General features: G+C 45.1%; 2 protein-coding genes across 2 annotated transcripts in view; one reads left to right on the top strand and one right to left on the bottom strand.

Annotated features, from left to right (window-relative positions):
• Positions 1-48: 48 nt before the first annotated feature.
• Positions 49-6,893, top strand: CHCHD5 (coiled-coil-helix-coiled-coil-helix domain containing 5). Its single transcript, XM_066617316.1, has 4 exons — positions 49-137; positions 2,264-2,404; positions 5,049-5,200; positions 6,421-6,893. Coding segments are annotated over exons 1-3 (294 nt in total). The 5' UTR covers positions 49-135; the 3' UTR covers position 5,200; positions 6,421-6,893.
• Positions 6,894-15,305: 8,412 nt separating this feature from the next.
• Positions 15,306-22,153, bottom strand: part of LOC136640793 (LIM homeobox transcription factor 1-alpha-like) — a 74,489-nt gene continuing 67,641 nt past the window's right edge. The window contains exons 5-8 of the mRNA XM_066616119.1: positions 20,989-21,066; positions 19,864-20,017; positions 18,779-18,937; positions 15,306-15,460 (exon numbers count right to left, since the gene is read on the bottom strand). Of these exons, the coding sequence (XP_066472216.1) occupies positions 15,306-15,460; positions 18,779-18,937; positions 19,864-20,017; positions 20,989-21,066 (546 nt within the window). The remainder of the gene's footprint in view (positions 15,461-18,778; positions 18,938-19,863; positions 20,018-20,988; positions 21,067-22,153) is intronic.

A 22,153-nucleotide genomic window follows, 5' to 3' on the forward strand; every position in this document is an offset into this window, starting at 1 on the left:
TTCGCTGCGCATGCGCGGAAGCTCTGCCACCCTGCCTCTGGTGTCATGGCTGCCGGCGTTTCCCTCCACTACGCATGCGCGTTCAGCCTGCGACGAGGAAGGACCTGATGTTCCATTTCCACCAGCAAAAGTGGCATGTGAGTGCAGGTGGTTCTAGTCCCCTCTTTCCAGAAGGGGAGTGGGGAGGGAAGGAGGCCAATAGTTGGAATGTGGCCATGAAATCTCTTTGGAAGAAGAAGAGGCCACTTGCAGGATCAGGCCCAGAGTGTGTCCAAGGCAGCACTCTGTGCCCACCAGAGGCAGCTGGAGGAGATGCTCCTGGGAAAGAAGCTCACCAGCAAGCAGAGGATCCTCTCTGCTGGCGCCTCAGCCAGGTGGTGGTGTGAGCCTTGACTGTGAGCCTTGGACCTGGAAGCTGTCATGGCTAAGGCTGCAGTGCTGTCCTCATTTTCCTGGGAGTAGGCCCCTTTGACTATAGTGAGGCTTGCTTCTGAGTAGACACCAGGGATGTGCGGTGGGTGGGGAGGCAGGTGAGGCAGGTGAGTCCTTCGAAAAGCACCACCGCTGTGTGGGGGCCCAAGCACCCACAACCCACGCGCAGCGGTGGCGGCGCTTTTTGAAGGACTCCAGTGGGGAGGCCCTGCCTCCCCACCCACTGCACGTCCCTGGTAGACATGCAAAGGACTGTACTGTGTCGATTGTCCTGCTTCCCATGACTTTGTCTAATCCACTTTTTTAAAGCCAGCCAAGCGAGTGGCCAACACCACATCTTCTGGTGGTGAACCCCAAAGTGAGTTATATGTTGTGATGTGTGAAGAAGCGCTTTCTTTTGTCTGTCCTGAACCCTGAGGTCCAGTATGTTGAAGCAAGATTTCTCTCTGTCCGCTTTCAGCACGCAGCACGCGTGATTTTGTTGGTGATGTGTTAAGACAAAGCCAGTGCATTTGAGAATGTGCAGAGTTCTAGTAGCCAGAGGTGTCAGCTAGGATTGGGAGCAGGATGCTTGAAGCAAAGGCTGTGTCTTCCAGGGAGTCTAGTTTTCTGCATTCTTATTTAAAAACTAATTAAATTAGTTTTAAAAACTCATTAAAATTTAAATTTCTGCATTCTCATTTCTGCATTCTCATTCTCTATGTGCTGTCCCATCTTCTGCAGCAGCGATTTTCAACCTTTTTCATCTCATGGCACATTGACCGGGCATTAAAATGGTCAAGGCACACCATCAGGTTTTTGACAATTGACAAGGCACACCATGCTGCCAGTGGGAGCTCACATCCCCCATTGGCCCTACTAATAAATGACCTTTCCCCAAATTCCGGTGGCACATCTGTGGACCACTTGTGGCACACCAGTGTGCCACAGCACAGTGGTTGAAAATGGCTGTTCTGGAGTGTCTTCCGGTTTTTGAAACTCTGCTCTTTTCCCCACTTGCTATTTCCCTTTATTGCGTGTTTCTCAGGAAAGGATGCTACACTGAGGATCTTTGCTCTAAGATAGTAGAGTACAAGGGACTCTAGTAGAATCCGGGGCAGGGAAAGGCAATCTGGGCTCTTCCAGACATTGGGTTGCCAGGTTAATGTTAAAATTAAAGCTGTCACACAATGAATGAACTTCATTAATCAAATAAATTTGAATTGAATAATTGTTTATACCTGCACACGCTTTCATATGAATAATTTTGAAGAGGAAAAAGTACATTTCTGAGATGTCACTTCCCATTTGCAGTTCTTTATAGCGCTGTTATTACAGTAATAATTTTTTTTAAGTTTTATGCCATTAGTCAGGGGTACCTTTTATGTAATTCAGAAGGTTTTTAATTGGTTAGTTTGGTCTGCTAAAACATTGCAGCCCTAATTAAAAACAGGATGATGCCCTTCTTCTTCTTCCAGGTTGATGATGCCCTTCTAAGCTATTCTTCTTAGCTAGCAAATGTGCCTGTAATTACTTGGAGTGATGTGTGTGCATGTGTGGAGACTGGATCTATACCAGCGTTTTTCAAACGGTGGGTCGGAACCCACTTGGTGGCTTATGACCTGATTTCTGGTGGGTCCTGCAGGGCCATCAGAGTATAAAATAGAGTGTCATTTTAAAAAGTGGGTCCCAGTGCTAAAACATTTGAGAACCATTGATCTATACATTACAAAGATCCTTGTGTATGGATGTTACGTGCTCCCACATCGCACCACACATCCCCTTTCTCCCTAAAATCAGTATCTGTACTAAACCTAGTAACCTTAACAGTATTGTGTGTCCACTTCAACAGGCAGGCTGCACTGGAGGTGACTGCGCGGCATTGCCGCAAAGAAACAGAGCAGTATGGCCAGTGTGTCGCCGCCAATCCTTCTACCTGGCAACAGGACTGTCACCAGCTCAAACTCGACATGGCCAAATGCACATCTTCTCAGTAAGTTGTGGAATTATTGCTGTTGGCAACCTTCAGTCTCGAAAGACTATGGTATCGCGCTCTGAATGGTGGTTCTGGAACAGCGTCTAGTGAGGCTGAAAAGGCCAATTCGGGAGTGACAGTCCCTTCCACACTGGGAGCAAGTGCAGTCTGTCCCTGGTCTGTCTCCCTGGCTATGGGTCTTCCTTCTTTGCCTCTTTGCCTCAGTCTGTTGGCCAAGTGTCTCTTCAAACTGGGCAAGGCCATGCTGCACAGCCTGCCTCCAAGCGGGCTGCTCAGAGGCCAGGGTTTCCCACTTGTTGAGGTCCACTCCTAAGGCCTTCAGATCCCTCTTGCAGATGTCCTTGTATCGCAGCTGTGGTCTACCCGTAGGGCGCTTTCCTTGCACGAGTTCTCCATATAGGAGATCCTTTGGGATCCGGCCACCACCCATTCTCACGACATGACCGAGCCAACGCAGGCGTCTCTGTTTCTTTTTATATATATATATATATATATATATATATATATATATATATATATATATATATATATATATATATATATATTATTAATTTATTACAGTTATAGGAAAGGAAATAGGTTTAACTTTGGGTGGGTAGAACACAGGTTACACATAAGGTTTGGCCCCAGATTCCAACATAACACACAAAAAAAACACACAATAATCATCAATACAAAGACTCGCATATTTATCAATATAAAAAATTGACTTTTACGAAACACTCAATCTTATCTAACTAAATTTATCTACCCAATCATAAAAAAACTTCCAATATTTTCTTACTCTATCTAAATCTCTCTCTTTCATTCTTTCTGTTAAGACTTCCATTTCTGCTACTTCATAAATTTTGTTTATTAAATTTTCTTTAGTTGGCAGATCTATAGATTTCCATTTTTGCGCAAACAATATTCTTGCCACTGTAACAATATGTACAGTAAGGTGTTTCTTAGATTGGTCTTTAATTTCTGATGTCACATTTAGGAGGAATATTTCTAGTTTGAATGGTAATACACAATGCAATATCTCTTGCAACACTCTGTGTATCATTTTCCAGTATTCCTTTGCTTTTTCGCATGTCCACCACATATGATAAAAAGTTCCTTCTACCTCATTACATTTCCAACACTTATTTGGTAACCCAGAGTACATTTTTGCTAATTTCTCTGGCGTTAAATACCATCTATAAAACATTTTACAGGCGTCTCTGTTTCAGCAGTGCATACATGCTATGGATTCCAGCACGTTCCAGGACTGTGTTGTTTGGAACTTTGTCCTGCCAGGTGATGCTGAGAATGCGTCGGAGGCAGCGCATGTGGAAAGCGCTCAGTTTCCTCTCCTGTTGTGAGCGAAGAGTCCATGGCTCTTGTGGAATTATACTCTCCCAGGAAAAGACCACAGCTTTCACATGTGATCATATGAATAAACTGGGACTGATTTCAGAAAGCCTACCTGCAGTTCTGGGTATAAGGCTGCAATCCTACTTTCCTGAGAGTAAGCCCCATTGATCAAAACAGGACTTACTTCTGAGTAGACCTGGTTAGGATTTTGCCCTAATTTAATAGAACAGGACATTTGGTCTGACTTGTATATGATACAGACAACTTGAGTAAGCTTTCCATGGGCATGTCAGGTCATCTTTTAGTGCCCTTATGATATCCTGTGGCCAATCACACATTAATTTAACACGCAAACATTTGATGGCCTAAGTGGGTGCACTGTTGGCATACTAAATTCACTTTTGAATGGGCCAACAAGTATCGGAAGTGCATTTAAACACGATTGGGTACATGTGGAAAGCTTACATTAGTAAGGCCTTTTCCCCCATGCCCTGCAGCCTTTATAAATCAAATCTATGGGGGTAACATGAAGGTGGGATATAAATGTTATTTATTTATTTATTACATCTATCATCTTGGATACTTCATTAGTGAGATAGAAATGGTGAAGTCTTCTTTTTCCCCTCTTAAATTCTTCTTTGGTTCTGGTGCTCTCATAAAGCTTTCATAAGCTACTAGTGACTATGTGAAATGAGAAGGGTATACCTTTGCTTGCAAACCTTATGGCAGCTGTGCAGTCCTACTTGCAAGGCACAGCAGTCCTCAACTATAGGAACGGAGAAAATTTCAGCTGTGGGATTGGTAGAATGAGGTGTGGGGGAGACGCAAGTTCAAAGGAAACCATTATGGGAGCCAGACAAAATTGCTGAGGGAGAATTTGCAGACAGAATGGCTGGTAAGTACACATAGGAGAAATTTGGTCCTTGAGATTAATCTAGGCCTTGAGATGCCCCACCCCCAATGGGATGGGGTGGCATGTCTGCTTTAGCTTATAGCTTCCTAAATCCTTAGGACTTAGATTGCATATCAGAATGTTCCAAATGTTCATTATCTCAGTAATCTTACCTGTAAGGTAGTTCTGTGTCTGAAATCCTTATTTCACTGATGTGGGGACTGAGATCAAGAGATAGTAAAGTCACTGAGTGATTCGGGTCTGAAACAAGATATGGACAGGGGGCCTCCTGGCTTGTGATCTTAGCTACTAAAACATGCCAGGTTTCAAAGCAAGTCATGTCTCCCAGCATTCAAAGTAGAGCTCCTGCAGCAGATGTAATCTCTTTTTTCTACTATTTATACATTGCAGTCCAATTGTACAGAAAATCCGCAGTGATTGCGCTGAACCATTTGCTGCGTTTGAGCAGTGCCTTAAACAAAACCAGACCTCTGTGATGAACTGCAGGGAGCACGTCCAGCAGTTCCTGCTCTGTGCGGATCAAGTGAAACTGGCCACATAAGGTTGGTGTCCTGTGCTCATACATACTAGCATGGTCTGTGTGTGTGTACATAAATGGGGTAAGCTATGTTGAAAGTAAGAACAATAACTGAAAGCTCCCTGCAACCTTCCATCTGTCTCTCTAACCGAATTGCTGTGATGTTGTGCCTGAATTCTCTAACTGCTCAGGAGGAAAGATCAGACATGGAATGCTGGAAAGTCTTACAGCTTCCAGAGGAAGTGTTAGTTCAGGTTGACTGGGAGAACCACACAGAGGATCTAAGGGTGGGAGGTACTCTGTGCTGAAGGCTGGTTGAGGATTGGGGAAAGGAAGAGCAGCTGAAAGCTAGTGAGCCAAGGAATTTTAAAGGACTAGGGGAGAGAATCCTTTCTAGGTCCTATAGATAGGAAGGGCTGAGCATTGTTGAAAGGAGTGAGAAGAGCTGAAGTTCTTGTGTTGTTTCAATAGTGAATATTTTCCCTGTGGGCTTCAAGTTTAAAACTAAACCTGAACTTGCAAAATATGTATGAGCTTATTGTTCTCTCTACCTCCATTACCTAATCAGAGGGGATATCCAGATTTTTCTATCAGGTTGATGGTTACTAACATTCCCCAAATATCTTCAGGGTTCTGGTTTGAGGAGTCTGTTGTGTTGTAGCCCACAAAATCCAGGACTCTTAAGCACTTTGACTTAATTGTTAGAACAGATTATTGAACTGTAAAATGTACAGTTTGGCTAAATTGGTTTACGTTTTAAATTAATAATGGCTTCTTAACTAAAAGAGATGATACAAAAGGAATGGGGAGGAAAATAAGCAATTTCAGATACTAAAGCTTTTGTTGTGTTTCATAATAAACTTGCTGAATGACAGGGATCAGAGCCACTGTGGGAGATGGCGTGGGGGTGTCAGTAGCAGCTGATCCTAGCCAAGTGGATGGAGCAGACCTTCACGTGTCCCTCTGCTGCAGGGAGGGGGGACGACTGCCAATGGAAGCAGGTTTTTTTTTGGAGGAGGGCAAATGGTGTTTATTCCCAGGCAGGCTGAAAGAGGGGACCTTGTCTTATCCTTTCCTCAGTCACCAAGTAGAAATGACAATTGTTTGTTCGTGCAGCTGCGTTCTTAGGATAACAAGCACAATAACTTCGGAATCTGCATTGTGTGAGGAAGATTGTAATGTACAGATCTGAAAGCTGTCTGTCTCTCATTTGAATTGTACTATTTTTCCTTTTTCCCCCTACAGTATGAAATGGTGCTCTTCTCCTCAACACCAACAACCTAGCCATACTGCTGAGTGCTTGTTGAACTAAAGCTACCTAACAGGAACGGCAGCAGCCTAATACATGTCTTCAATGTCTGATTAGGACAAAGGAATTCTCTCCCACCTGGATATCATTTGCCCAACCATGGCCACCAGTGTCATCTGTGTTTGGTATATTTATTTATTAAGGCGTACCTCTTGATTGATAAACCATGGAAACGGCATCAGTCTGAAAGTGATACCTTGATTTTATTCTTAAAGACAAAGCAGTCCACCAGCAGTCCATCTCGCTGAACCTGGACTTTACCCAGCCACCACACAATAAATTGGAGTTGGCGACCAAAAAAAAATTTCTTTTTCTGGCTCTTCAGTCCTAGTGGAACAACTTAGCAGTTGAAGGTTCAGGTAACAGATATATCTACAGTATGCATTTAAGCCATTTTCACAGTGGTCTGGCTGAGTTTGTTCCATGGACAGAAGCGGAAAAGAGTTGGGCAGCCCAATCCGAACCTGCACTGAAACATTGCCACAGTGGCAATGCTGTATCCAGCACAGATTAAGAGCAGGCTGGAGGTCACCTCGGGGTAAGGGGACATTTTGCCCCTTACCCCATGTCAAGCTGCAGCCACCCCATGCGGTACTTGGATCTGCACCAGCTAATTCACTGGCACAAATCTAAGCAGCCCATGTAAGGCTACTTGGGCCAGGGATGGGGGTTAGGATACAGCATGGCCTGCCATGGCCAATCTCACCCCCCCTGCAGGGCCCAATCCACCTTCTGGACCATCCTCTCCCCACCCAAAAACAACCCCTCCACACCTCCAGAATGCCCTCCCACCACCCTCTCCTATCCCCCCATGCTGCCTGGTGCAAACTTACCGTTCGGGCCAGTACAGGGGCTGGACCTGGCCCTCTGGAGACAGTGCAGGCCTTCAGGCCTGCCCAGCCAACTCCTCAGTTGGCGTGAACATGCCTTGTGGCATGTTTGCGACACTTGGGAGCTGGTATAGGGGTCCACTGCCAGGTCAAGTGGTGTTCTGGATTGCACCCTAAGGGCCCAATCCTATCCAACTTTCCAGCACCGGTGCAACCTCAATGCAGCCCCAAGGTAAGGGAACAAATGTTCCCTTACCTTGAGGAGGCCTCTGTGAGTGACTTCCTATCACAGGAAGCAGTGCACACCCCATTGGCACTGCAGCACGGGCACTGGTAAATTGGATAGGATTGGGCCCTAAATCCGCTCATGGATTTTTTCTACAACACTCTGCCTAATTTTTTCTGCCTAATTTTCCAATTTTGGTAGGTTAGGGGGGAAAAAAGATGTAGAAATTGTCATTGTGCGTCCAGCTTTGTAGCCAGTAGAGGGCACTACCTCCACAGCCAAGCAATAACTTTGGTTATAACTCTGTGCTGCACAGTCCTTGTGCAAAAAAATGGCAAGGAGAATGGCACCATACATACAAGATTACACTCTAGTACTCCAGTGTCACTTAGCCCAGATTGATCCACACCCTTGGTGTGGATTTGAATCCTTACTGTAATCATATGTTAAAGTATAGGAATTAGTCCACTCTTAAACCAAACTGAGGGCACAATCCTAATCCCTTAGGTCAGTGCTTTCCAGCACTGACATATGGGCAATACAGCTCTGAGGTAAGGGAACAAACATTCCCTTCCTTTGAGGAGGCTTCCATGAGTGACACCCAACTGCAGGATGCAGCACACATCCCATTGGCACCGCTATACCAGTACTAGAAAGCACTGACATAAGGGGTTAGATTTGCGCCCTGATTTGTGTAGACTAGTTCTCATTGAGATAAGCCTATATGTAGGCTTTCAGCTTGCAGATGAGAGGTTCCATAAGTGGCACCTTTATACTACTCACCCCCCTCCCAAAGAAAACACCTTGTACGTAGCAAGCTGACATGTCAGGGAGAAGGGTCCTGACCTAGCATTTCCTATGACATACTGGTTTTCTTTGTACAGGGGTTGTTTCATATGGAGGTGTTTTCCATCATGTGAGCTCGCAACCCATTGCTTGAAGTGGTACAGGCCAGACACATGTTAACTTACCTAGGAAGAACTAGGTCATGGTTACTGGGTACTAAGGGCTAAATGAGCTGTTAAAGGTCTTGATGCTGGTGAAGATCAAACTACCTTATTTGGAATCTGAAGAGTGTGTGTGTGTGTGTGTGTTTGTTGGGAAGGGCTGGAGATTATGCAAGGAAAATGTATATGACTTAACAGGAGTGGATCAGAATTCAGAAGATATTCTGAGCTTGGAAAGTGGAGGGTACTGAAGCCCCATGTAGTCTGCCTTATTAAGAAGAGTCCAGGGAACGTGAATGACTAGGATGTTCTCTTTAGATGGTTACCACTCATTGTAGTATAGAAAAACAACATTCTTTTCTTCATTGTCTAGAATAGGAGTGACAAACTTGCTTCACAGAGTGGGCCAAATAGCATTTGTGGTGCCTGCTGATGGCCGGAAGTGATGTTATTAAGTAGGAAGTGATGGCATTAAACAACTTTGCCCAATGTTGTGTATATGCAACAGGGATAAAATGTGTACACCTGTGGGATGGGCAAAAATGGATTAAACAGTTGATGATTTAGAAATAAGCACTTTTTCACTTAGGAACTCATTAGCTGCAAATGACAGAAGAGAAAATACACAAGTCTTAGTCATATTTTCAGAATTTGGGAGAGCCTAATTATCATGCAGTTTGCCTTGTTAGCAGTACCACATCTGCCAAGGTGTCACTTTGCAGTTTAACAGCTGAGAGGTGCTCTGCAAAGTAATGCCTTGCTAGAAGCGGCACTGCTGAAACAGCAGCCTGCGTGATGACTGAGGTCTCCCAGTGTCTTGGCAGCTTCTCCTTTTCTCTTTCTTTCACCATATCTTGCCTTCCAAGGCCTCTATCCATCTTTCCCTCCCAGTGCCTTGGCAGAAGTGGCACTGCTGAAAAGGCAGTGGTGAGAGAGCCCAGTTATCATATGGGCTGGATAAAGAGCTTCTGGGGTTGCATCCGGCTCACAGGCCTTACGTTTGACATCCACGCTCTAGCAGTTGGCTTTTCCCATCTCACCCTTTGGGCAAACATTTTGTCCAGTTTGCCCAAAGTTAAGTATTGACTTTTCCCAGTGCTGTTACTCAAGTGGGTAGTACTTGTATTGTGTCAGATACTTTAACAGTGTTTTTGTGTGCAGCAACTTTGACAGGCCAGTCATTTTAATTTCTGTTTTCCAGAGGAACAAATTTGCCCAGCCCAGAGCTTCCAAGAGACATTGGAATTAACTCCATGTCCACCAGATAGCTGTAGATACCAGCTTTCTCTGTGATTGGTCTTAACATAGGAGTGCTAAACCAGAAGGTACCAACTACTATGGGGGGAAGCTTTCTCCACTGTTCCCTTTCTGGACTATGATATTTGTCCTGACCTTACTAGTACCCTGTTCTCCCCTTTGGACTGGCACTGATTCAGAATTGAAATTCAAAACAGGCATTATGTGTCTTACAGCATCAGCTCAGTTTTGAAGCACATTTAAGAACACTGTCCTTGGGTTTCATTACTTAACAGCTCTGCTGTACAGAAAATCAGTTCACTTAAGTTCCTTTGATTTCAGACAGTGCAGCGAATTTGTTCCATTGATTCCAGTAGGACATTGCACAGCTAACCATCTCTGGAACGTGGCCATTAATGCACTCTGAAGTTCTGAGAGGAAGCCATACGTGTGTTCCAAGGCTACAAGTTGCTTGGGACCTGAGTGGCTGCCTCACCTTTGTTTCCTCCTTTTTGTGACAAAACCATCTTGTTTCCCCAGAGGAGTTAACATAAACCTTGATTAATTAGTACTTGAAATGAGTGGCATAGCTCTCGAGGGGGAGCATCAAGGCCCATTAGTTTTCTGTTGATCCCACTCCTTTTTACTTTCAACTCCCCCAAGTCATGAAGTCAAACTTGTCAAGAACCCTTGCTCTGTTGATCCTCATTGTCGTCTCCTTTCAAGTGGAACTTGCCTGCCAATGCAGTAGAGATTAGAACAAGCAAATAGCCCGCTCTGCCTTTAATTCTTCATCCAGAAAAATAGCCTCATTTTACACCCCACTTCTTGCTGGCTGTTGAGAATCTCCATTAATCAGCAGCATAGCCTTTGGTGTTGAAGGTCTCCTTGGGGGAGATGGAATGCCTCGCTCTGAAACGGGCAGGGAATGGTGCAGGAGCCACATTCCATTCACACACGTACTCTGGCTTTGATTGGCTTGCAGCCAGCCAAAACCAAGATGCAGCTCACAGGCATGCGAGAGGGTGAATGGAGGGGCTGGACATTGTGAGCCAAGAATTCAAAATGTTTCCCAAAAATACAATTTATCAAGTATTTATGGGCTACTTGACAGTCTTACCTGGCCAATGATTCTCTTCCTGTGGTTGAGCAGGTGCACCACCTCCTGCTTTACACATAGGTCGTGTGTGAGGTAGCTGTTCCACATGGAGGTCTATGCATGCTTTCTGAGATCTCAGATGGAAGTGCCAACATAACATGTCACCTTTGTATTGGGAGGCAGTAAATGGGGGGCACCCATGTCTGAACCAGCTTTTTTTCTTATTCTGTATCTTCAGCTTGCAAATATGGACACAGTGTAGCAAAATACACAAATAAGAGTAGATGCGCACTCTAGTACTGGAGAGGAGGAGTGCCCAGCCCCTAAAATGACTAAATAATAAAAAGGGGAAACAAAATGGCAGGGGATTGCTGTTGGCATGGTGGTTGTATCATTGTTGGGGTGGTTGTCAATTCTGCGCAAAAGAATCTTGACAAGTGACTAGTGTGTTGGAAGAGCACTTGGCTTCTAAAGTGTTAAAAGCTAATCTTGTTTCAGGTTGTAATTCATGATTTATGTCATTAGCCAATAGGTTTTCATGACATTAACAGAACTACATTCCACATGGTAGTCAGCAATGCTTGTACTGTGAGGGAAGAACTGTATTTTACCTGGTAAAAAAGCATTGTACTTTGATGCTCCTACAGTGTGTTAACTCCAAAAGAAGTGTTACAATGAAATAACACACACCAGCAGTAGTAGTATTTGGATTATATGAGAGAAATGTGGAACAAGAAGTGCAGCACTATTGTTTGGGAATCCCTACTGAACAACTTCACATGGCTTTGAGAAGGACGGGTGTGCTGCTTCCATTTGAGCCAATCTTGGGGCCTGCTGTGCACAATCTGAGTTGCTATCCAGAATCCCTTGCAATAGTGCAAAGGTTGTTGAGGTGCAACTCTTGATGCATACTCAGCTGCGTAACATCCAAGAGTTACATCGTGACCTCTTTTGCAACATCCCACAGATGAATGTGCTTCCTGAACTGTGCCCTACTTCAGGGGACTCTTTCAAATACTGTTACCCTATGAGACTATGTGCTGTGTCAGGCCAGCCGCACCTTCAGAGCATCCTCCTCCTCACATTGTATAGACAAAGGACAGTTCCAAGTTCTGGTAGCTGCCATACATGGCCTGTATTAGAGTGATCGGTCACAAATTGTGGAGGCCTAGTCAGAAGGATTGCTTTTCTGCATAACTAGTGCCCAGGATAAATAAGCCCTTGCTTTGTATTTCCATAGGATGACTCGTACCAGTTCAGTAATAAAGGCTGCAGACACTATTATCACCACTTCCTTTGTAGAATTGCACCCAGTTGAGCTGGAATCTCAGAGGTGAAAGTGCAGATGATTTGTCAGGCAAGCTTGACTTTTGATTTTCTTTTTTTTAATTTTCAAATGCACATGCAAAGACATCAGTACAACACAACACTGGATCACAACAGGCATGAAAAGGTGAGATTTCAGCAGGCCTGACGTCTGGAGGGCACTGATCAATGTGAGCTTGCTTCCCAGAAACGCTTTTGAAAACTTGCTCTGAAGAACTCAAATCTAGTGCAAATGTGGAGGGGAGGGGAGGGAAGGGAAGGGAAGGAGGCACAATTCACTAGGATGTTCTATGCAAGACCGTTTGTTTCAATCATTTCAGTGGGGCTTAGGCAAGAGACTTTCCCAGTGGCTTGTGCCAGTCCAGCCTTCAGTTTTACTTATAGACTATGTTCAGCCTGAGGAGGCAATCTTGCAGTCCCTTCTGTAAGTTTGTTTCATCTAATTCAATGGGACACAGGACAATTCTGCATAACAGTGTGCAAAACTCTCATGTTGCAATGCATAGGGCCCAATCCTATGCCTGCAAGAAGTAAGTCCTATTATAATCAATGAGCCTTACTCCCAGGTAAGTGTGGATAGGATTGCAGCCCTAGTTCCCAGTGAGAAATACTGGATCATGGACTACAGACAGGACTACAGCAGGGCAATATGTCCTGCACTGCTCTGTGGCTTCCAGAGAACAAGATATCTCTGGGTGAAGACAGATGTAACATGCATAGAGCTACTGGGACAAATCTGGAAGCATCTACATATGTTCAGTGCAAACATACAATTCTTCTCCAGGATTAGGCTCTTAAAAAACAAATGAACTGAAAATTATAGGCGGAAGCCAACTGGGCACAGTACTGATGGATGACCTCTCCATGTAGTCACCAAGAACACCTCCCTTCTTCCTGGGGCAGTTTTTGTGTGGTTAAGGTTGCAATCCTATACACACTTACCTGGAAGTAAGTCCTATTGAACTCAGCAGGGCTCACTTCTGAGTACACGTGCTTAGTATTGCACTGTAAAAGTAATTTCCTATAAAAAATGATAAAGACATGAACCTTTGTGTGACGACTTTAAAAATTAAAAAGGAAGCTAGCCTTCCTGGAGCATGGATTAGAAGGGGCAAGCCTGACAACTGAGGGCCCAATCCTATCCAATTTTCCAGTTCTGGTGCAGTTGAGCCCTTGGGGTGTGCGCTGTGTCATGTGGTGGAGAAGCAGTCACTGGGGCCTTCTTAAGGTATGGGAACATGTGTTCCCTTACCATGGGGCTGCACTGTGGCTACACCAGAGCTGGAAAGTTGGATAGGATTGGGCCCTGTGCTAGTCATTGACTGGTATGCATGCCTATCACTATAGTTGCAAAGCTTGGCTCACCCTGCAGTAGAGGGATATGCTGTGTGCTCTCTTTTCCTATCACACCTGTCTTCTCCCTCTGGCTCAGGTCTCAAGTGCCTTTGTGAAGACTGAATGTGGGTGATTAGAATTTACAATCCAAGTGCTTGGTCCATTTGTCCATCTAGCTAATCCTTTCTAAAAAAAAATTTTGATTTTTTATTGCAAAAACAAACCTTCCCCCCCCCCCCCAAAAGGAGCATTACACAGATTAGCTAACCCTATATCTTGGCTACGGTAGAAAAGTGAGGTGAACATAGGACAATTAGAGATTTATTTTGTTCTTAGGCTCTTCAAAATATTAGGCATCCACTAGGCAGTGGCAGTCCTGGCTCTGTGCCATCCCCCCCCCCCGACCCAAAGTAATTGCAGTGATGTGATGATGTCACTGCAATTACTTCCAGTATTATTGGTGTGTTTGCACACTGCTCTGGGGGCCGCCCACTTCTTCTGCTGCTTTTTTTTAAGCCAAGGAGATGTGCAGTGCTTGGAGTGGAGCAAAATAGCTCAGATAGTGTCTGCAACCCTCACAACCACTATTGGTGTATTAGCATGCCACTCCAAGGGCCGCCCACATCCTCCATGGTTTTTTTTTTAAGTGGAAGCAGTGAGCATTCCTCAGAGTGGTGTGGAACCAGGAAGCACAATTGGGGGGAGGTGGCATCCCCCAATCATGGCACCCAGGAGCACTTGCACCTGCTGACCCCTCTTAGGTACGCCACTGTCACTGGGCGCCTGAGATTGCCCCCCTATGTCAAACCGCATATTGTTGACCCACTATCCTTACGTGTAGACAGTCTGCAGACCATTCAAATATGTCCACATCAAAAGGGGGAAACTCTTAGATTGTAAATCCTTTACCCCCATCAAAATATACTTCAACCAGGGCATCTCTTGACTTGCATTTGAAGGGGCATCCCATTTTTTTCAGAGTACTTCCACAAAAGAGTGGCCTTTCCTCCCCCTGCCCCATACCTGCTCCATAAGAAATGGTATGCTTGTCACCTCCTTTTGTGAAATGGTATGCAGATTAATATAGACTATATACACCTTGTTACCTTTAAGGAAGCAGTGGCACCTGTGGCCAATCTAGATAGGATAAATCTGGTTTTGTAAAGAGCACTTCTATACCTAAACCATTTTGCTGCGTAATAGGCTGCCTCCTGGCACATGTCAAATATTAGTGCTGTGGCATGCTGCCAAACAGTTAAATGTCCCCTCCTTATGTGCCATCATCCCTGTCCTGATTGGGGCCCTCCATTGTTGAGTTTAAATTTTAAAAAATTTGAAAAAAAAAATGAAGGGCCAAACTGCATTTTTAACAACATGTGGTTTGGTCCTAAGTTGTGCTAATGGCTAAAGGAAATTAACAAGGAACAGCAAGCAGAAGAAATCTCATGAACAGCCACACAACAACCCTGGAAGCCTTGTTCTTTTCAAGGGCTTGAGGGAGACTTGCTGGCCTCCAGTCTCTGATGCCTGTGTGTCACCCTAGCATTAATGCCTTACAGTTTAAACACCAAACATACTGCTATGATTACAGCTACACAAATATGAAATTGTCCATCTGTAGGACACTGAGTGAAGGGAGGGGAGAGGCAGTGTAGCAAAGTCCTCCAAGACTCAATGGCCGACAGCTTCAAGTGCCTTATTTGCTCTGCAAGGTCCAAAGAGTTCTTCCAAACAGACAGGTCTTGCTTCTCCAAGAAGTCCCCCTCACTTCTAAGCCCAGAGTGATATGTATCAGGTGGGGGAGCCAGGAATGTCCCCATGGTCAGGAGGTGAAGTAGGAGCTTTGCATGGAGTAGAGCCGGTCAATGGGGTTGCCCACTCGGGTCTGCAGGAGGTTGGCTTCTGCCGCTGACAGCAGGCAGTCACCCAAATGGCCAATAGTGTCGCTGTCCATGTCATGGAAGACGCCTTCTGAATCTAGAGTTGGACAAGGAAAGAGAAGAAGTTTGCTTAGGAGTATTTCAGAGAGAAGGAAAGGCCTTGCATGTTGAGGCAACATGTCTGGAGACAGAGACAGGTCACAAAAGGTGTTCATCTGAGAGCTAAACTAGAACAATATGCAGATTACATGACTGGTGTATGTGCGTTTTAATCTAAATAGCTACTGAACAAGGAGCTTCTCTCCAGGGTTAAATAGCAACTGTAGAGGGGCCTCCTTCCTGTACTATAGCCCCAATCCAGACTAAGGCCCTGCATAACTGCTATTTACATTACAAAAGGCAAACAAAAACACAGACCCCCATCACAAATACCATTGTTGTTTGCCCTGAGACTCATTTGCTCATTTTCTTTGTCCCGAGACTCTGTCCATATTTATGCTTAAACATAGGTTTGTTTGCGTGGATACAGAAGGAGCTGCCAAGCAAGTTCAAAGGTAGACACCAGACAATCCAAAACAAGACTGAGAGGATGTTCAAGATCAAGACCAAAAACTATTTCAATTTCAGTTGATTAATATTCATATGGTAATAGATCACCAATGGGCTATGTGAGCAGTCAACAGGCCACAAGAGGGCCAATGAAACTCTGGGATGTATCATAGGGATTATCAAGCATTCAATTAATACTTTGTGAGGTGTCATAGGAAATGTTGTGCCCAGCAGTGGTCATTCCAGAAGGATAAATTCAGATGGTAGTATAAAAAGGTAAGTAGGATGTCTTTAGAAACAGAGAATCGTCCTAGCAAGAACAGCTCGAAAGACCTTGGATTCTGCTACAAAAGCATCAGAGAGAGGTAGCAGAACAGATTGCATAGTTCATATTTTTGAAAGCTCTGCTATGTAATAGATTCCCTATAAGTAGAAAACGAACACCACCAGTAGAGCATTGGGCTAGACTTGTTCCTCCTAATGTGCTAGTTTTCTACTTGCAGATTTTGTAAATGGAAACGTGCCCTCTCTTACCACAGCACCAAGTAATTGATCATATATGTGCTCTGCCTCACAACCAGGTTACAGGCTCCCCTCTCCGGAAGAATGTCAAGCATCCACCATTGGTGTATAATTTCCACGTTTAGTAGCAGATGAGTGGTCAGGCCAAATTTAGATGAACCAGAAACTGTAAAGCTCAATGAGCTCCTTTTATGTACTACAATGGGTATATTTCAGAGAACAGTTACAGAGACATGCAGGCACTAAAGATTCAGAAAGAGATATGAATAACAAAAGGCGGAACTCTTGAACTTGAAACCTTATCTCTCACTCTAAGTGACTAACAGGCCAAATCCTGAGCTGCCCGGCGCACAGGGTTGCCACGGCGCCAAAAATGGCTGCCACAGCATCCAGGCAGCTGCCGGTGGCTCCTTGGGAGAAGGGGACATTTGTCCCCTTCCCCTGAGTAAGGAAAGTAGCCGACTGGATAGGATTGGGCCCTAGGGCTGCAATCCTATGCACACTTTCTTGGGAGTAAGCACCATTGAACATAATGGGACTTTCTTCTGAGTAGACATGCATAGGATTGTGCTGCTTGCCTCTGGACCTAGTAGAAAACCAGGTTTTACCCCCAGTTTCCCCACATCCAGGGAAGTGGGCATTCATGCTCCCAGCTCAACACTAACCACAGTAACTGACAAAGTCTGACTCTCCACTAATGGAAGTTTTTTAAAAGATGACTCTTCCAAGCCTATAGGAAGGTTCAGCCCTCTGAAGGTTCCAAACGCTTACATAACCCTCAGGCTTCTCACTCCTCTCCCTCCTAACTAGAAATACAAGTTTTTTAGCTGGCCTGGTTTTTACTTTTCTTTCACAGGGAAAAATAAAGAATCGTAGACCCCCCACCTGCAGTGGTACAGCCCAATCCAATAGTTCAAGGCTCTGCCAGCTTATTCAGGTATATATGTAGAACAGGAGTTATTTAGCTTTGAACAAAGCTGGGGGAGAAAGAGCATGGAGGCTTCCACACTAGCTGTTTTTGTCAGTATTGACAGCATTTGCTTACTCATCGGTTCCCAGGAATCCAGGCAACATTCATCTCCAACCATTGCATTTGTGTTTTTCTTGTTGTCATCCCATTTTTTTAAAAGCTGATCTATCATTTTTTTTCCTTTTTATCTGTGCCACAATTACAGGGCAATCCTTTCAGGTTTGGACTGACTGTAGGGCTACTGTCCCTCACTGGAGGTGGAGGAGCTGTCAGTGACATTATTGTTGACTGTGTGTAATCCTGCCACTCCAGCTTTTCACTGTGCCACTCAATGGTTCCTTCCCAGAACAAGTAGCCATGGCGGCAGGTTCTCTAGATCAGGACAGGGGGTCAATGCTGCCTCTCCCATGGTATTATCCTGATTGCACCATCTTCTCTCATGGCTGTGATTACAACCACCATCCCAAAATACCAGGGCTGACTGTGTTTAACACAGTGTGTAGCTCGGCCCTAAGGCTAGGGCTTCATAGGACCTGCTGAACAGGGACTGGTCTTTGCTGTCAGCCTTCAGGCAGGCTGGTATTGTAAGCTAGATGGTGACCTTAAACCCAGTGGCGTAGCTGGCCCCTCTGGCATTCAGAGCTGTGACTCTTGACATCACCTCCCAAATGCCTGACCCAGAAGTAACTGTGGCGATGTGATGACATCACTGCCAATTACTTTTGGGTTGCAGGTTTCTTTGAGTGGTTGCACACTGCTCTGAGTGGCTGACTGCTTTCTGTGCAAAAAAACAAAAATGTGAAAAAAAGTGGTCGGCCGCTCAGAGCAGCTTGTAACCACTCTGAGTGCCCACAATGGGGTGCAGGAGAAGGTATTGCACTTTGGTGGCGAGGAGGCTTTTTGACACCCAAAGACATGGTATTCAGAGCCTTGTACCCCCCAAACCCCCTTAGCTACACCACTGCTTAAACTATACAACTTGCCTACCAGGCTTGCAGTGAAAACAGAGCACTTGTGGCACAGAAGGAAAGGTGCAAGAAACTGACTGCTGGGAGCCTCAGTTTGACAAAGACACACATTGTCCCTCACCAACAAGCAAAGAAACTTACTGAAATGAATCTTGTCTGTTTCAATGGGCTGCTCTTGAAGCCTCTCACAGCTCAAGGAAGTGGCAAATGTGGTCAATTTCACCATTGCTTTTAAAATAGTATATGTTTTACAAGGCTCATGTTCATGCTCATGCTCGTATGCTCATGCTCTATGATTCAACTCTACAAATTCATCAGAAGGAATTAATACAGCATATGTATACCTGGGGGGAGGAGGCATGAGAAGGGGTTGGTTGAAGGGGAGCACTTATAAGAGATGGCTCACCATAGGGGTGAAGGTGATCTCCTGGCAACTGTGGTGGTGTGAGCCCTTGTCGGTACAAATCTGTGCTGTAGCTGTTCTGATCCAGGGGAAGCAGTTGTTGCTGGGCAATCCTGGAGTAGGGAACCATGAGACCATCCATTCCATGCACACTAGCGCCATCTAGAGGTGGCCAGAGCAATAAAGGAAGAGTGGAAAACACATCAGTAGACATTTGAAATTTAGTAGTACTGTACACTTGTGGGGCAGGTGGGGTGGGGGGGAATAAATAAATAAATATAAATGGACCAACATCTCCTCCAAAAATCTCTTCTGTCTTTATTATAATAACTGACCCTCACATCCTCTCTAAAGCAGTTAGTGCTTCAAAAATAAAGTCTGAGGAGAAGGGAGTCACTGCGGATGACTGGATCAAGGATTGCTATTCGTTCTAGTTGCACCTTTGTTAAAAAGGCAGCTGTGTTATGCATGTTAGTCTTCTGATAACTCAGATTTCCTTTCTAAGCAAGTTTCTGGCCCTCGTGCTTATACATAAAAATTTATATGTGAGCAGAAATCACTAATTGTTCAGAAGCCAAATAGAGTTTGATGTCTCAAGGGAATCTTCGGAATTTTAGCGCTCTCTAATAAAAACATCAGTACTCCCATAATACTATACAGCTCCCAGGGTGCCTTGCTGAATTTGTATCCCTGTTGCAGTTTTCTTCTTGCAGGAAGTTTTCTTTAAACACGGATAAATATTAAATAGTGGTATAGTCCACTGTAGTGACTCATTAGGCTGCAGATAGATCAGGTCAAAACTGTGCCCCTAAATCCCAGAATTTACCCTCTCTCTAATTAAAGCTCCCAAATGCATTCCATTTTTTCTTGCAGAGCTCTTGTGCATTTAACAGCTGCCTGAGAAGTAAAAATTCAACAGGTAAGGATGTCCTCGCACTCTGTGCCAAAAGAAGTGCCACTTGTTGTTTTGCTATCAGGAAACTGTTTAGGATATAGGCACTCTTCCAGGATGTATGTGTGTGTGTGGCAATCCAGATGCCCGCATCCCAGGTAACACAGATCCTTGCGTCATTCCCAGATTTTCTTACCTTCACTGTCCTCATTGCTCTGCCTGCTACTACGCCCATTTCCCCTTCCTGTTCCCAGGCGGGGGTTTCCCAGCTGCTCCTGCTCCTGTTGTTGCTGCTGTTGCTGCTGCCTGCGAGCAATCTTCTTCATCTGCAAGGAGGAGTATGGATGCTCCTGGGCAGGGTGCAACAAAAGGGGGAAGGGAGGACAGAAGCCCCCTCCTAAATTGGGGTGAGGGGGACTGTTCCCTTCCAGTGGGTGCCACTTATCCTTACTTTATACACTGTTCACTTCTGCTACATGACTGTCATCCACCACCACATTGCCAACTCACCAGAAAAATGACCTGGCGAGCTCTAATGCCTTTAGCACTTGTTTAAGCTGCAGAAACCAGCAAATGAAGGTTTTCTTAACTATCAACTGCTCCTTCCTGTGCATCAAATCACTATTAAAGGCACAGTTTACAAGGGCCAATTCAAAAGCTGGCAACCCCACCAATGATTTATTTATTTATTTTTTAAAAAACTATTTTAGAGTATGTCTCTGAGACTTCAGATTCTCTGGATGATAACTACTGCCATCTTGTTTTTTTGTTTTGGTTCAGGATTCGTGTGCCTTTAGCATCTGCATAACATGGAGAAATCCAACAATTGCAGCGGTTGCCAGTTAAGCATGCAGGGATGCTGGGCCTGAGGACCTCAACTGTTTAATTTCTGCCTGGCACTGTTGCCAAAAAGATAAATGACAGCCTCCCTTGCAACAAGGGCGAACCCAATTGCACATCTTGAAGAACAGAACTGATAATAGTGGGCCAGAGTCAGTCAAGTCCTGAAAGAAGGGATGATCTTACTGGAACAGAAAAGGCTCCCTCATCAAATTTGTGTTAACTTGAGTTTGGGTCTGGTGTGGATGGAAGTTCTTAGTAGTAAGAATGTGAACCTCTTGGTTCAAGGCAGAGGCAAGCTTGTGGCAGCCAGGGATATTGCTCCTCACCCCATTTAGTCAGGGTTTTGTGTTTAGATAGGCCTCTGGGTTCAGGTGACCAGGTAAGTCTAGCTGGGAGAAGAGGGAAGTCTCTGGCAACCAGAGATATGTCTTTCCACACACTTGCCACCTGAAGATCAAGCTCTGAGACAGTCACTTACCTTGGCCCTTTGATTCTGGAACCAGACTTGCACCACCCGAACTGTCAAGCCAGTTTCAGCTGCTAACGTCTCCCTCACCTGCCCAATGGGAAGAGTAGAAACAGCTGGTTAGAAAGCTGGAAAAGATGCCAAAAGAGATCTTACCCAACACTCATGTCATACTGCAACAAACTCCTCTGGTGGGGGATGAAACCCTCCTGTCTTTGGACAGCCTGTGTTTCAGTGGCGTGTTATTTAAGCATGTTATTGGGAATTAATAGAAATGCACTTCAGACAAGCATCTGGGTGCAAAAATGCTGCAAACCTGAGAGTGGTAAATGCACATCTGAAGACACGGTGACTACTGACCCCATTGCCCTGCTCTCTATAACTGCAGAAAGTGATTTCTGACATTTTTTCCCAGAAGTTCAAGAATTTCTAAGCAAGAAAACAGGAGAAACATGGTTTTGCTTGTGACATCCAGTGACATCACCTGGATCAATCAGGATCAATCCTGATCAATCAGGATCAACTGATCCTGACTGCAGAAGAGAAGGGCTAAGGAGCAGCAGCTTTCATAGGGGGTGGAACTGGCCCTGACCCTATAAAGGACTCTATAGAGGGCATGGGGGGAAAAGGAGAGAAGAGGAGCCAGGAAGAGAGAGGGAAGGAGCAAGAGGCAGAGGGTGAGAGGATCCCTTCTGTCCGAAAGACACAGATAAGGACCAGCAGGACTCAAGCCCTTCCAGGGAAGATTCACTCAGAACAATCAGAGGAAGGAGAGGGGGCCAGAAGGCAGGAACAACCAAGGAGCAAGCTCTCAACTAATGATCCAGAAGGCTATCATCTGTGACTCCCCCAAACAGCCAGTTACTCTGGGGTGGGGCTGCTGTAGCCCGCACAGCAATCTTGAGCCCATCCCTTAGAGGAGAACTGATACCCCAAGTGGCCTGGGGTCTACAGGATCTCAGGAGGCCTTATCCAGGACTGCATTATAGGTGAAGAACCTCTGCACTGGGACATGAAGAGATCATAGTGGCCAAGGTTGGGGTAAGTTAACCCAGGGAGGAGGGCCAACCCTTCCCCTTTTTCTGTTCATCTGTCATTTGGCCCAATAAAGAAGGGAGTGTCATATCAAGCATGTCTGGACTGATGTCAGTAAGCTTCAGGAGCCCCGTGGAGGTTG

This window comes from Tiliqua scincoides, chromosome 2 (genome assembly GCF_035046505.1).
Source record: "Tiliqua scincoides isolate rTilSci1 chromosome 2, rTilSci1.hap2, whole genome shotgun sequence".
Lineage (NCBI taxonomy): Eukaryota > Metazoa > Chordata > Lepidosauria > Squamata > Scincidae > Tiliqua > Tiliqua scincoides.